The sequence below is a fragment of the Tauraco erythrolophus genome, chromosome 5 (genome assembly GCF_009769465.1).
Source record: "Tauraco erythrolophus isolate bTauEry1 chromosome 5, bTauEry1.pri, whole genome shotgun sequence".
In the NCBI taxonomy this organism is placed as follows: Eukaryota; Metazoa; Chordata; class Aves; order Musophagiformes; family Musophagidae; genus Tauraco; species Tauraco erythrolophus.
In genome coordinates, this window is record NC_141469.1 from 15960648 (window position 1) to 15976803 (window position 16156).

At 38.6% G+C, this 16156-nt stretch overlaps 1 protein-coding gene across 2 annotated transcripts in view; it reads right to left on the reverse strand.

The window, feature by feature from the left end:
- The window catches only part of SLC10A7 (solute carrier family 10 member 7), a 149485-nt gene that overhangs the window by 17994 nt on the left and 115335 nt on the right, over positions 1 to 16156 (reverse strand). For both annotated transcript variants that reach the window (XM_086611835.1, XM_086611834.1), the window contains 3 exons: positions 6799 to 6964; positions 3764 to 3815; positions 2156 to 2229 (listed from right to left, as the gene is read on the reverse strand). In XM_086611835.1, the coding sequence (XP_086467961.1) occupies positions 2156 to 2229; positions 3764 to 3815; positions 6799 to 6964 (292 nt within the window). The remainder of the gene's footprint in view (positions 1 to 2155; positions 2230 to 3763; positions 3816 to 6798; positions 6965 to 16156) is intronic.

Below are 16156 nucleotides of genomic sequence, written 5' to 3' on the forward strand. Positions count from 1 at the left end.
ATAATAAAATATAAAAAGAAGAGCATACTAGCAGAAGAAATGTGAACTGACTCAGCTGTGTGCATAGGGTGCAGGTCAAGATGGGGCTGCATGAGGCTGCTTGGTAGAGTAAATAAAAGAAATGAAGAGTCCTCATTTTTTTTTCTGGGTGACAGTAAGCCCCTCTAGGACTTACATATTAAAAAATGGCTTTGTGCTTATTTTCTTAGTGTCATAGCAAGCTGAAGAAGTATTCACATTTGTGCTGTTAAATACAACCAACTTCTCTTCTGTAGTATCACAGTTGTGTTCCAAGTTTAAATGCACCTCCAAATAGCAAGCACGGTAGTGCGTTATGACTTGCATGTGTGGTTGCTTTCTATAAATACAAGTGTAACTGTCCTTCTGAATACAAGCTCATTTATTAGTTGAAGCTTCAGTTTCATACAACATTTGGCTGAAGAAGACCTAATGTCATTTAATCTATGCTCTGCTCCAAGGCAGGATCACCTCTAGCCATCTAATTCCTGTCTGAGGCTTGTCTACAATGACAGGAGATTCAAGACATCAATAGACAACTTATTCCAAAGCTAAACTGCTTTACATGAGACAGATTTCCCTGATTGTTAGCTTAAATCATCATCATCATTGTAACAAAGTCCTTCCCTTTTCAAAGTCTGCTGTGGAAGAGTTGCTTTTTTCCTTCTTTGCATCAACCTTTTATGCATTTGAAGATCACTACTGTATTTCAACTGTCTTCTCTCAACAATACCAATTGTTTCAACCTTCTTCTGGGGTCACGTGTTTGAGATCTATGATCATTCATGGCACTCTCCTCTGATCTCTTTCCAGTTGGTCCACACAATTTTTGAACTGTGGAGCTCAAAACATCATGCAAACGTCAAAAGCCGTTAATACTCTCATGCCATACAACTTTTGCTACTTCTCTGCAACCCACAGGACCTTGCGTGAAAGGAAATTAGGTTAGTTTGGTACGAGACACATTTGACTAATCTACAAGGCTGTTACTCGTATCCTTGTTTCTTCCTACACTGTTAAAATAATTTATTTAATTATTTGTTTCAGTAGTTTTCTACAAAATGAAGTTAAACTCACTGATCTATAATGCCTCTTCCCCTCCTTGTTTCCACTGTGAAAAAGAGGCATTATGTTTGCCTTTTTCTTGTCTTCCAGGAACTCCTTCACTTCCCACAGACTTTCAAGGGCACTTTCTAACAGTTCTGCAGCACAGGCCTGGCTGAAGCAAAGAACCCTGAGATGAGTTTCACTATATCAAACTGACTTGGAAAACATCTCACTTAAGCCCCGACTTGTTCTTCCCCTGTTTCAGGCTGAGTTCTTACCTTTGTTATTGACACCAGCTGTGTTTCTCTTTGTTAGATACAGTCTTGAACAGGCATTTATTCAGTCGCATATGCTTTATCAAACACGTTTTCATATTTTGAAAAACAGTAAGAAAATACTCAAATACTAGTTGTTTCACTGACTGAATGTAACGGATGAAGCAATAGTAAGTGGCTGTAAGCATAATTGATTTAGCAGTACTTTCTCAATTTCCATCAGCACATCTTACTATCACTACGGGGTCCTAAGTGACAAAGATCTCAATGATGTTTTGAAAAATGAATTCTAATAAATAAAACTATCCAAAAATATCTGCAGACTTGAAACAAACATATACATTTTGCTCATGCAAAGGAAAAGACAGTATTGTCTATTTGTGATTTCTGAATACACTACATGCTTTGATTTTCACTTGTACACCTCAGCTTTCAGGTGTAAGATTTTACTGTGAGACTCGGCAGATATACCTTACAATGTTTTCAGTAACAAACCTGAAATTTTATCAATATTGGATTAGGCAACAGAACCGAATATGAATAGAAAGAAAAATTCAGCTTTCCATAAATAAGGTGGTCTTACTGTATAACCACTAAAATCTCAGCTGTGAAGACTATGTTGTCTGCCCTGTAACAAGCATTTATATTATCTGTGCAAGAATATTATTCTACTATTAGTATCATACCGGTAGCATTACTTGTCACACTAAACCCAGAACTATTTAAGCAGAAAAGCCAGCAACCAACATTTTTTTCAACACAGCAAGGTATGAATGTTACTGCTGTTATGCTCAAAAGCTTATCTCCTGACTTACCCAGGGTGAGGGATTTGTGTGTGGAACAGAAAATGATGGCCACTGTGTCTGCTGGTGTGAAACTAGAGTTACTCCTAGAAAAGAAAGAGTTTTAATAACCTCTGATAGCACAAACCTTCTCAAAACATCATCGATCAAATATATTACTTTGAGGATCCATATGCACATTCACATCACTTCGATCAGGTCTAGTGACAGAAATAATTCTACCCACAAATGAACAGGAGTATTTGATTTTTTTTTTTTTTTTAAGTAGAATTGTTTCTCAGTTGTGGCAAACTCTCTAACGAATACGCTCCTGTGTAAAGGAGAGGAATTCTGAACACATGGTATGTAGGACACAACTTTATTCCAGTCAAGGTTATTTTTGCAAACATGCTATATCACATCAGTGGCCACCTTGCCTCTGTAAAAAAAGAGAATGACCTACGACTTATTTTCCTAGCATGTAATGTTAACAAAATGCTCAATTTAGATAGTATATTGAGTCTACACTATGAGCACTGCTTAGAATATGTAGTTACCTTCCACTTCAGAGAAAAACTGCATCTAAGGATTTACACACTGGGAGCAAGGCCAAGAAGGATGGAAAAATGACATACGGAGAGAGGTATATGACTGGTTAATTAGGAATCATTTTATGAGATTCTAAACATTTACTATACTGCCTGAGTTGGTTACTACTTAAAGCATTTTAGATTTTACAATTGGGACATATTGTCCCCCAGGTTAGGTCTAGCAGTTCAAAAGTTATTTAAAAATGCCTTCTAAGGTCAGCGTATGATCTTGTCACAGAGAAATTTTCTTGTGACACTAAAAAAGCATAAGTAGCTCTAAGACATTGCACCCTTCTTTGTGATACTCCCTTACAGATACTTTATAATTTATATAAAGCATATGCCTGAAGTCTGCTGTATTGTGAGAATTCTTATTCAGAAGAGTGCTGCTAAGAAAAATACTTCAGTAAGCCTAAGCGAGAAGACAATGGTAGATACTTTGACCATTGGTCAAAGTATCTACCACTTAGTATCACTAAGCCATTGGCTAACATCATTCTCACGGTACTATTTGTTGAGAAGTGAATGTACAACTGTTCTTCCTGGTTGATATTTAAAAAATAATAATATAAAAATAGCTCTACCAAACACCAGTTCAGGCCAACTGTCTTTTAAGAATCACCATATAAACGAAACACATTTGACATATACAGAAAAGACTGAATTGCCAGCCCAGCACATGTATCTTGAGATGTAAAAAGTCAAACTGAGTTCTCTCTCTCATATGTCATCAGCATGTCTGCAGGGCAAATTATACCTTCAGTGACATCTGTGCAAATCCATTTTTTTCAGTGGATGAGGTATAGCAGTGATTGATTGAGATTTAACAACTCTGTAATTAACACACAAGAAAGGACAGAATTCAGGTCCTGCTCTCTCAGCCTATGAAACTCTAACAGAGAAAATGCAGTAAGGACAATATGAAATACCAAAATGAGGTCACCCCTATTCAGAAACCTGCCCTTACACATTCGCATAAACTGTATCACCCAAACCAAAGATATCACACAAAACAAATATTCAAAGCTTCTGATTCAGCATATTCCATTACCTTGTAGAGAAGAGGAAAGTCAAAAACATGAAGCTCATCTGAACTGAAAATACTGAAAGAGAAAAGTTAAAATTAGACTCAGATCACAGAAGTAAAGATCGCTTCAATCTCTGCAGATTGGATCAAGTCTATCCAGTGAAATCCAAAGACAGACAATCTTTAAAGACAATCACATCTGGAAGAACAATATGTATCATTACGTTCAAGAAAGCTAGAGCTAATACTGTGGCTACATAAGTTCAGGAAGAACTTGTGTTCTGAACTGAGATAACTCTTTTGAATCAAGCATTTCTTGACATGGTGAACGGCAGGAAAGTTCACCACGGCATGCTGCACATCTGTTTGCACTAGTTTTGCTTATTGGGTTGACAACATAAAAATCTCTCAGACATGCTCTGGTTGCCAAGTATTTCAATTTAGCCCCTTCCTATTTAACAGGAGAAAGTACAACGTGTAAGCACGATCACAAGAAATATTCTCACGCACTGGGTATACTACCCTCCCGATGAATGATCGCTATTAAAAGAAAGATCATCATAGGTGGTTTAATCCTCTCTGAGACAAAGGCTAATTCCTGAACTGGGCAGCTTACATCAGACAAAGCAGCTTTCGTTCAAGCTCAGTCAGCTTTGTAAAAGTACGGATGGTTTTTGAGCATTCTGAGGAGAGGTCTCCTCTCTGCCAGCTCTCCTGACACCCACAAGGGTTTTGAGGTGCACAGAGCCCACCCTTGGTCTGGGGAGATGTGGGGAGAAGCAAGCGGCTTCCCCGCTGCGCTGTGAGTAGCTGCTGGGACTGCAGAGATGGAGCATGTGCCGGAGTGCAGGAACTCCCTGCAGAGCTGGAGGAGAAACCCTCTGACCTGCACAGACCTTTTCTGGTGTTTGTGGGTTATGGGGGAAGGGCTTTTACTCACAGCAGAATCTGGGGCTGGTCCTCTCCCTCTTCCTTGCAAAACTTGTGAATGCAATAAGGCTGACGTGTCCCATAGGGTAGTGCAAGCCAAGCCAATACGTTTGATTTTGACCCCAGTTTACAACTGGGAAACATGGCAGGGATATAAGCTATTACCAGCGACATTTTTCATTCTCTTACATATATTTCCTAGGACGTATAAATGTCACCACAGCATGTATTTAATTCTTCCTTCATGAACTAAGGAACCAATCCATTGTTCCTGAATTACAATTTTTCTGCAACGAAGTACATTAATTTAATTTGCACAGGAAAAAAAAAATCCCTTAATACGTATAATTCTGTAAAGCAATAAGCATGTGTTGCTACCAATTATCCCTTGCGTACATTTTGCTGTGGCTAGAATATTAACATAACAATTACATAAAAACATTAATCAGCAAAATAATAAATTCAGTTTTATCTCAAACTCTTCATGCTAATTTCACATCCTGGTGGAACACACACATCCAGATAACACATCCAACGGTGGTACAGAAACTTCTTCTAGAATACAATGTGCATATCCATCTTCACAACTTGTTTTTTGGTTTTGTAAATATTTTAGAAAAAAAACAAATGTCTAATATGTTCCAAGAAGTTTCAATGCTTATATTAATATTCTTACTAATAAAACTCCAGTTATGCACGCTGGCAATGAAAACATATATATAACAATTTTCAGTGTATTGCACTGCAAGTGGTATATATAATTACACATGGCACAAATGCAGAGCTGTCTTGCAGAGAAAATAAAAGAAAGAATAAGAAAGGCAATGGAAGCAACCACTCTACACCAACTACTCAAGGAAGAACATGCCTTTTTAACTAAAAAAGAACTTTTTTTTTTTCCAAAGTAGCGGTCAGCACAGTAACATACAATTACTTCATTCTGAGTTTCTCTGCATGTTAAGTCAGAACTGAAAATTTCCATATCCATCTTCTTTGCCGACAAATCCGCACTGATTTAAAAGCATCTGGGATGTGGTCCTTTCTCAGGTGTCTATGCAAACAAGTATTTCCACCATTTTGGAAAAAAGCTCCTTAGCATGGCTTCCTTCTTGTTTGCTTTCAGAGTAAAGTATTCATACCGTAGCATTTATAATTCCACGTAGTATTTTACACACTTAGAGCGTTTCATAATCCAAGAAAATGCCACAATTAGGATGGAATAAGAACTGACCTACAATGGGCAGCGGCAAATTTCCTACTGGCTTTAGTGGAGGTTGGATTTATAGAAGATATATTATTTTTACTAGACAGAAACAAGTGCACATACACACACTTCAAGGTAGGTGATGCATTGATTTCTTGAAGTCTAACAGTTTTAGAGTGTGTGAGATGTGATTTATACTGCAGTATACTGTGGTTACCTCTCCTCCAAGCAAATTGCAACTTCTGTCTCCAGATAGTCTGAAGCGAGACGGGTATTCCCTCTTGGGAGAGGAGACAGTGCCTGTATACCGCTGCCTTTTCCTGGGAGGCAGTGATCTGCAAGTGTATTTTTAACTGATGGCAAGGATACCAGCAGTCTATTCTCATGTGTATGTTATTTAAGGCTGAATGACTAGAGTGCTTCTAAAACAAACTCTGCAAGAAATGTGTTCATCCACAGAAATATATCAACACATTCGAACTCCCAACTAGTTTCTAGGTTTATAATATGGTAAGGAAGAACTATTCAAAAGTTCTAACAGTGCTTTTGAGCAACAGCTCGAGCCCAGATCTTTCCTTTCTTTTTGGAATGCAACATCTGTGCATTTATGTTGCTTAATAACAAAAAAGCCAAACCAGAATGGTCGTTAACGCTTGGAAAGTAATACCGTGCCCCTTTGGAAAGGGAGGATCACTGAGCGATCTCAGGCACATGTAAATAGCAGGGCTCATCCCTCTCTAAATGCTTGCTCAATCTCCTAAAAGCATCCAGCCCTAAAAAGCCTGGTAATCTGGTTTACTAGATGCGTTAAAAGCGCAAGCTCTAGCCCCATGCCAGTATCCCTGCAGTCCCACCCTTCCCAGTACACGCAGCTCACGACACGCTTGAAACGCAGCTAAAAGAGATGCTTTAAGGCTGAACTTACTTATGAACACTATGATAATCAAGCTAAATTTATCAAGGTCAATATTTGGATTGGCGAAAGTATCACAGAATGTTGTGTAGATGATCATCAGGAGCACGCAGCTGCTGATAGCGCCAAATGGAGGCTTCTTCCTTTCAAGCCAGTCCTTGATGTATCTTCGGACAATCTGAAACAGAGAAACCAACAGGTTGCCTCTTTTCAAAGATGCAGGGAGCCAAGTTGGGCATCACAAAGTGAATCTGACAGCGGAAAGACACAAAGAGAAGAGAGTAATTTGGATGACGGCCACAGTGGATTTCAAAGCTTCCCTGCCACACAACTCTTCTTCTGGGGAATTTAACATTTGTAGTGCAACTTCCACTGGGCGTCCATAATGAGAGTATATTTTCAAGTACATTCAAATCCATCCTTAATCATGCCAAATGTTCTTTGCTAGCTGTCACTGAGACATGCCCATTAAGCCTCCCCAAAGTTTATCTCCTCTGCTGATACTAATGGATGTATGTAATTATCACAGTCCCCTTTGCATCAACAGACAATTCCAAGTGCAACTTTGGGAATCTTAAAAATCTGACATCTTCAGGAATTTCATGACGGTAGATAATCGAAAGTGATCCATGGAACATTTTAATATTTAAATAGCTAGCGATGCACCAGAAGTTTTTAATTAAATTATAACTCAAGCTTGAAAAGCAAAAGTGCATGTGTTGTGGGAGTTTAAATAATTCAAACTCTGAATATCTAGAGTTTTTGTAAATCCAAAGACAAATGCCATTTGCACGCTTTTAGAATACCAGAATTAACACATGAAAACAAGGAAACCTACTGTACTTACTGGAACTTTTGCACTTTCAGGAAACAGAATCTGAAGTTGTTTTTCAAGAATTTTTTTTTAGAAACAGCTATCAATTTTAAAGTAACTTCAACTTTCAAATTATGCCAAATACTACAGGACTAAGCCTCAGCAGATACAATGCATCTATTTCAGCCCTGCCTGGGGAGTTGCTTTTAGTTCTTCTCTTTATGTGGTTTGAAAAAACTTTTTAAAGCTTTTATCATACAGCTGCGACTTTGTGTTAATTTTTCAGCAATCACAGTATCTTGCCTAATTTCTCCCGAGACCTCCCGATGTTTTTGGTTACCACACTCTTTCAGAAAAAACAGCACGAGCTCCTGAACCATTCCTACCCGAGGGCTCTAAAGGTGTCTCGTTCCCTTCCCACAGCGGTACCATTAATAAACATCACCACTATCGGTTTAATAACACAGAACATTTTAGAGGTATTCAAGATTAATACCAAAGCATCATCACCAATGCTACCACAGGACCTTTTCACACACTAACTGCCAAAGCTGCAGGATTGACCTCACAGCTGTCAGTTCTCCTCATTGCCTTCCCAGCTCGTTTGCAAGGCTCTCAATAGGCAAGTCCTGGATGCAGCTATCCCAGCGACCACAGCAAAGAGACTTCATCGACCACACTGCAGGGCTCATACTAAAAATTTGGCATGAGGGGTTTACGCAAAGCTCAGCAGGCTGAAGACCAGCACTTACCTCCCAGCACTTCGAAGCTTCCCGCTGGTGAAAAACAACAGATTTACAAGAAACCATGTCAGGGAATGCTCAACACCCCAGTGAAAACACTCAACTTTAAAATTTCACACTCGCCAGATGTTAAAGAGAGAACACAACTTTGAATACACGGCCAAACTTCCGAAAGAGCATTCAGGGGAGCTCCTTCAGCCACCTCCTTACAAGCCACCGGGTAGGAATAAGACACTGCATTGGTGAAAGACGCAAGAAAGCCGAGTGGAGACATTTAGTGTGCAGTGTGCAAGACATCAAATGGGAAGACCAGATTAGTCTAATCTGAGCAAATCTGGGACTGTAATTATCAGAAGCAAAAAGCAAAGTCTTTCACCTCTAAAATGAGTGTTTTCAAGGGAATTTTAAAAAGAAAATCCTATTATCCTCTAAATTAAGGTCACATTGAGGAAAAAGAAAAGCTACTTCAGACCAGCTATTTATTTATGGTCCTTTCAGAAGATTTATACTGAAAGTAACAAAGGAAAAGTGATGGTTAAATATATCACAGTACAACTTACACTGGAGGTATTTATTACGAAAACTATAGGTATAATCATAACATGTATGACAATAATAACTTTATACACATATTTATCATGGACTGACATGGAAGAGAAAGAAAAAAACATTTTTAAGAATGAAACTGCAAGCAGTATTTCCTCAAAATCTTCAATCAGCTGATATGCTCTTTAAATATCCACCTCCATCTAGTCTGGAATTATTGTGAATCAACCACCATAAATACCAGTATGGCTTTTTGTCGCACATTGTATTTTTAAAAAAATGACAGTCAGACCCTGAAGAACTAAATTGTGGCTTCAGGAAATCATCTAATCAATCCAGCATCATGCTAAACATACACTGTAAAAACACAGACAAAATACATCCTCTCAAAAACAGAATCTCATACATTTTGATCTTCTCAAGATCAAGAAGATCTATGATTCAGCCTACAATCATTTATTCAAAGTAATCTAAATTATTGTATAACTTAAGAGGAGAGAAATATAACCCTACAGGTATCCGTAAAAACTCAACTAGATTTTTCACAGGGAAGCTCATGTCAGCTGATTCATTTTGACTGAAAAACAATCCATTTGTTACTTATTCATGCCCTGCAGAGTTGTTTCAGGACAAGGATGCTTTGAAAGCCTTTTAATTCTTAAGCCAATTCCATAACTTTTCAGGGTTAATACAGAACTTAAAAAAATAATTGTGAAGATTTGTAGTGAAATAACAATAAATCCCACAAATACAATAAAGACAACACACAAGAAAGCACAGAGCCAGCCAGTCAGCGAACCTTGTTGTTCTGCGGTGCTGGCACTCTCTGACACGAGGTCTAATAGAGGTTGAAAAGCCACGAGCAACACAGATTGAAATGATTAAATAAAGAATCTCACAGGTAATTTGGAGCCTGGGCAGAGATATTAAGCTTCATTTGTTTGCAAACACAGCAAAAGCTAACACAATCATTTTTGCATGTTGTGGCCAGTATGAAGGACACCAGCCTTGGGCAACATACTGGTGTGCCACCTCTTTGTTAGTTCAACTAAGTCCAGTATTTTGAAGTACATACCAGTACAATGGGGGACAAGGGAAGGACAAGCACCAGAGAAACAAGCAGTTGAGAAAACACCAGAACTGATACTCCTGTGAAAAGACAAACTTACTGCCTGGACTTGAAATATGAACAACTGGCAGCCAAACTAGATGCATCAAACTGAGATACTGATGGGGAAGAGCAAAAAGGGGAGTACTCTTCATATGCAATAATTCCACAATTCCTAGTGAAAGGGAATTCCTCACATAAAAAAAAAAAGAATTTAAAAACAAGATCTTGGGGAGTTGGGGGCAGAGGTGTTGGAAGAATAATCATTACATGAAACATAAAAGCATTTAAAAGCGTACTTTACAGGGAGAAATGCTGCAGGTTGCTACCATGTCACAGAGAATGCATGCACAATTTTTAAGGTACAAATCTCAAGGTACAAAGGTCTTGCAATCCTATGCCTGCTGAGACTCCTGCAGAATTCCTTCTGCTAGGACAGCTTTGGGGCCTCTGGTCCTACGGAAGTGATCACATTAAGTATGATGAACTGCAAAGAAATTTGTGCAGATTTAAATGCCAGCCCCCAAAAGCAGGGGTTTCCGGATGGCTGACTCAGAGGTTGCACAGGAAAGAACAGTGCATGGTGAATCCTTCCCTCAAACTGCGGTTTAGTGGAGAGAAGAGAAGTAAAGCTTTGTAGTAGGTGATATTTTACAAATAACTTGCATGATGAAAGATGCTGATAAACTCACGGAAAAGTTAGATGATAAAGGAACATAAACGTGTTCATCAGGCAACTGTCTTCTGGTGACTACGTCCGGGCAGTCTCCAAAGGTTTTTGGAAAGGTATCAGTTCCAATTTGCTTCAAAACACAGTTCCAGACTCAAACTTTATTCTTGCCCAAGATTTAATTTTTAACAACAAAGAAATGTAATTACACATGAATTAACAGTAGTGTCCCCATTTCAATTCAGTTGTTCTACCAGAACGGTCACATTCAGTGTATTTTTCCTCCAGACTGCTCTGTATCCTGCCATAACCTCCTTGTCTCAACACCAGACTCCCTAAGCAAACCGGCTAGCTGCTCATGTGCTTAATTCACTTATCATCTATCCCCTGTACAAAGAAACATGATCTGCTATTCCAGAAAAGCAGGTAAATAACGCTCATCTGTTTTAAGATCATACCTGGAAATAGCAGAAGATGTATTATAGAAAAACACTCATCTAATGGTACCTTCGTAACAGTCAAACTTAGAGAAATCTGCCAGTAAAATATAGCTAGACTGTTTCCACCTGCCTGCTCAAGTGCTGGACACACAAGATAAAAAAAAAAAAGCAATAAACATCGTAATTCGTTAATGTTCATTATTAATTGAACTAAACAGGGCAAGGAGCTCCCCTCCATGTACACAGAATGGAATAATTTCTGACCTTTGTAATACAGTACATCTTTAAAAAATTATCTAGATTTTCAACTTTTTTTTTTTAAACCCATGAAGTGGAAAAAAAAGAGGAGAAATTGTTATGAAGTACATTTTCTGTTTATTATTATTATACACACAAGAGTATCTCTTGGTATTTACATCATTACACAAAGTAGACTTTTCCTGATTCTATCAACTACTTGGGACTGATTCAATCTTTAAAGAATATACAATATTTTTACTGCGCTTCTGCTTCTCTTGTTTATTATGTACTGGTACTTGTAAATACCTGGACAAAACACCTGGGGCTTTACCATTTCAACAAAGAAAGACAAGACACTTCTTCCTTGTGTTGAAATACACAAGGAAACAAGCTGAAACTATGCTGGATTATCACTATACCTAAATGCGGCAGTTACCTTATTTACTTTGCCTTTTAAGGTAAGATTCCCAACCCATTCTTAATTAATATTATTACTATTTACAGCAACAGACTTTTGCAATGAACTCTGCAATGCAAAATTTACTTTTGGAAAGCTTTGAGTCAGGCTAGATATTTGCAACAGTTCCATAACTTCTCAATATCTCTTCTTATATAGTGATGGTAAACCAAGAATGATGACTGCATGGAATATTGAAAACTATGTCAGCGAAGCTTGGAAGACATGAAAAGGGGAAAAATTCGGGGAAAAAAGTGAACTAAGATGACCGTGACTGTGAAAACCAGTAGAAAGAATCAGATACTGGAACGGAAGGGAGATTATGTGGGTTGTAGAAATGACACAAATAAGATGGAAAATCCTTCACAGATTTCTATAGCGTAGCCACCCTCCATATACCCAAGGTTTGCATCGCAGTTCAAATGCACAGGCCCTTTTCCAAAGTAGAGCTCGTATCACTTTAGCCAGCCCTGTCCTGATAATTTTATAGGTACCATACCTGTGCGAAAGCACACATTCTCACCTGGTCCTGTACGCTGCTGTGAAGTCTCAAACTTTGTACTGGTTCACCCACCTTTCTGTACCTTCTAGGACATCAACAAATGTCAAATCTAAATGGAGTGTGCAACCTAATGTTTCTTTTCCAAAGATGGGATGGAAAAAAACAACAACCCCAAACCACTTTTGCAATCTGGGAAAAATTTTTTTTTTCCAAGCGTCCTGTTTTCTTTCCTCCGTTTACCAAACTCCCCTAAAAGCTATCTTACTCCATTATGTCAGTCAGTTTATTCCCAAGAGATAGCTCCTGACACATACACATCTTCAAAGCGAGCTTTATAAAACCCACATGAGGCCATTTTAAAAACTAACTTTCATATTTTGGGGTATTTTACAACTGCTGCTTTAAAACATTACAAACAGGTGCAACATGGCAAAAACGTAAAAGGGGCCTGTAGCAGCAAAACATGTTTTCTTCATATTTTGTATTTCTGCAGAGACTGGGTTGCATTCCCTGCTGGAGGCAAGCGTCAGAAGGGAGCGAACCGTGGTCTGAACGCTGTTTATCTGCCATCTCAGTTTTCTGCAACGAGCTTCCAGAAGCGCTCATCTCCCAGGGTACCACTCCTCCTCTCTGCAGCTCCTCTGGACTTTGAAGAGAAAGTAGGGCTATTTCCACGTGGATTTAAGTTATGAGAATGAAAGGATTTGACACTCTTCCCTTTTCATAACAGCTTCTTTAACTATTGTTTTCCCCACTCACCCACTATAAACAAACATCAGGCATAGGTGAACACTATCTTCTACTCCCTAGCAACTGCCACCTATCTTTCCCTTTCAATTTCTTATTCTTTTAAAAATAAATACATTGCTAAGCTTTTTAGTTTCAATTTCACTGACAACTTGTATTGCAACATAGCGCCCTTTCAGACTTGTGTTTATAAGCACACCTCCCAAATGCTGATGGGGTTCCTCTGGAACATTTTGGGCAACGATGCAGAAGGCATTTAAAATCCTTTGCTTGTAGGACGTCAAGATTTTTTTTGTGTGACTAGATTCAGCGAGGATTTCTGTAGAACTGGCTTCATTTTATAGATTTGGGAAGAAGAACTACTTAGAATCATAACATTAATTTTAGCTTTAGTTAAGGTCTGTTTAATGTGAAGTGCCCACTTTACGCTGGCAGACAAATTACCAATGGGGCAACTAGAGAATGCATGAATGATAATGTACAGACAAGCTTTTTATTATTTATTCATAGAAAACAGCGGGTTTTGGTGTGCTGCTTTGAAAAATGTTCAAACTAGTAGAATATAATGAAAGCACAGTGAAAATTCTATTTCATTAACATTTAATCATAAATCGCTCTTTAATATAAAACATAAAATAAAAGTCTGTCATAAGCACTTAGGTGTAGAGAATGGAGAAAGTCTGCAAAAAGGGGAAAGGAAATATTGCAGTGGTTTTCACTGTTCCTGTTATCTGTCACTTCAGAAGAGAAAAATAACTAAAGAAACAACACTCTTCAGCCAAATCTCACAACTGGTCACGAAGAAACTGCTTAGACATTTCTCAAAACCTTACGTTTTGCTGGCTGAAAGCATTACCAGCATCTACAGACAGGAAATAATTATTTTAGCAAAATCACAACAGCTGAGGAGCAGCAATCTTCATCAGAACTCTGTTACCCAGGAAAAAATAATCAGAACTTCAAGCTGCCAGAGTAAATTCAAAAATCTTTTCCATGAAATATCTATTACCATGTTTACTGTATAACAAGTCTTCTCAAAGTCCCCGTAGAGGTATACAAGAGTGGTGCACAAATAACAAGCTCTTACACACTACAGACCTTCAAGGCTTATAGAACACTAGATCTTTACAAAATACTACAGATTCTGTCTCTTTTCAAGGCCTCTTGTCAGAGAGGTCTTATTTGTTACTGTATAAATACAAATGCAACATTACACTATCAATACTGAGTTGAGTAACGCCATACTGTCAATCAGCAAAACACATCAGTAGACACAGAGGACACAGGCGACGATGTTTTTTTAGGTGTAGACAACCTGCACACCTCTGACGATGGACAAAGCGATTCTCCTTATTGAAGACCATCTATCAGTAGCTGTTAACTGTAAGACTCAGGGCCTTTCTAATAACATCTCCTCCTCCTCCTTTAGCAGTTCTTTCTTTACCTGACGAATGGCAGCCACCACCTGAGCAGAGCCGGTACCTGCAGCCCCTTACACATTTGACTGTCAGCAGCTAGAAAAGCGTGTTTGACTCCTGTCAACGGCAGTCTTGCCACACGGAAAAATTGTTCTGAGCAACAGTAGAAAATAAGCATCAATTACACTATTGTGACTTCTTTCTCCCAGCCATCATTAAAAATTCTGACAAGTCAGCCAAGCAACCAAAACTCTTGATACATTTTTCCATAAAGCAAACAAAAAAACCCCAAACAAAACAAATCTAAAAGCACCTTCTCATCTGCTTTGCTTATATCCCAGGGGCTGCTCAAACAGCCAGCTCCTCAGCCTGCTCAGGAAATGAGCGTTTAGGCAACACAGGTTTTCCCAGAGGCGAGATTTTTTTTTTTTTAAGGAAAATAAAGCCCTTGGAGAATGCTTCCTTTAAGCAGCCTTCTCTGTTTTACACTGATGTGGATCGAGCGTAAAGCCTCTGTTGATCACAGCTGAGTTAGGAGGGCTGAAGGGAAGCAATCCTCCAAGCAGGCAGGTTCCAAGCTTTTTTTTTTCCCCAATCAAGCTCTTTGGTACCAGGTAACCCTACCAGGCGTTCTTCCACTGACTTTTCTGCTGAACAGTATGACTGTGCCTGGTAAGGAACTGACATTGTGGGCACGAAACAATAAATTAGAAGTAATTGCTGAAAATGTCATTCATGAATTGCGGGCCATTATCTCTTAATGCATCTGGAATCCCAGCGCGAGCAGCTTGTGATTCACAAAGCAGTATTGCGTTGCTGTGCCGCATGTTGTGCAACAGTTCAGTAACGAGTGAGTAGTGGTCTACGAACTAAATACGAAACTTCCCATTTAGTTGGGAGCAGATCCATGCCACCTTCGGATGAAGGACAAGCAGATACCACTGTATCTCTTGGTGTCAGTCCTTTTCTTGCTCATTGGTTTTCCCCAATTACTGCATGTTATTTTCGGATATCCACCTTCAAAAGTGGCTTCTATTCCTATCTGGGCAGCAGATACAACTTCGTACAGTTCTACCTCATCAAGACAATTAATGTAAACTATGCTTGGCATTTTTGATCTGTCGCTACCCTTAGCATTCCCTCTCTTCCATAGCCTTTGAACAGATACAATCAAGTGCAATAACTTTAGAAACAAAGTCTCTATGCTTAGAGGAACATGAGCTATTTCTGTTGATCGTTTACTTCCAGAAACCGCTTCAAACACTTTTAAAGGAGCATCATCCTATTTCTTGTTGAAGTGTATTTATAAAAACCAAACTCTCAAATAAATTTGTGAATGAGTTACAAAAGCTTTAAGATTCTATTTTTTTTCTTTCAGTCTTTATCAGAACTTCAAAATCACATCCGTTCCCTGTGAAGTCTCATCACAATTCTGATTTTGAACTTTGGATCATTCAGAGCATTTAACTTTATATGCTCACTGCTCAATTCATGTTACTTAGCCTTACTATTCAGTGCAGCCAAAAAACCCCCAACTCCACCAGTTAGCTCACATAGCAATCTCTTTTAACATCTTTCCAAAGTGAAACACCATTATATATACAGATGAAAGCCTTCTTGAAGTTTTGCAATCACTGTGCCTAGCAATCTACCATCATCTTCAGACTTACTACATCGCAGTACAG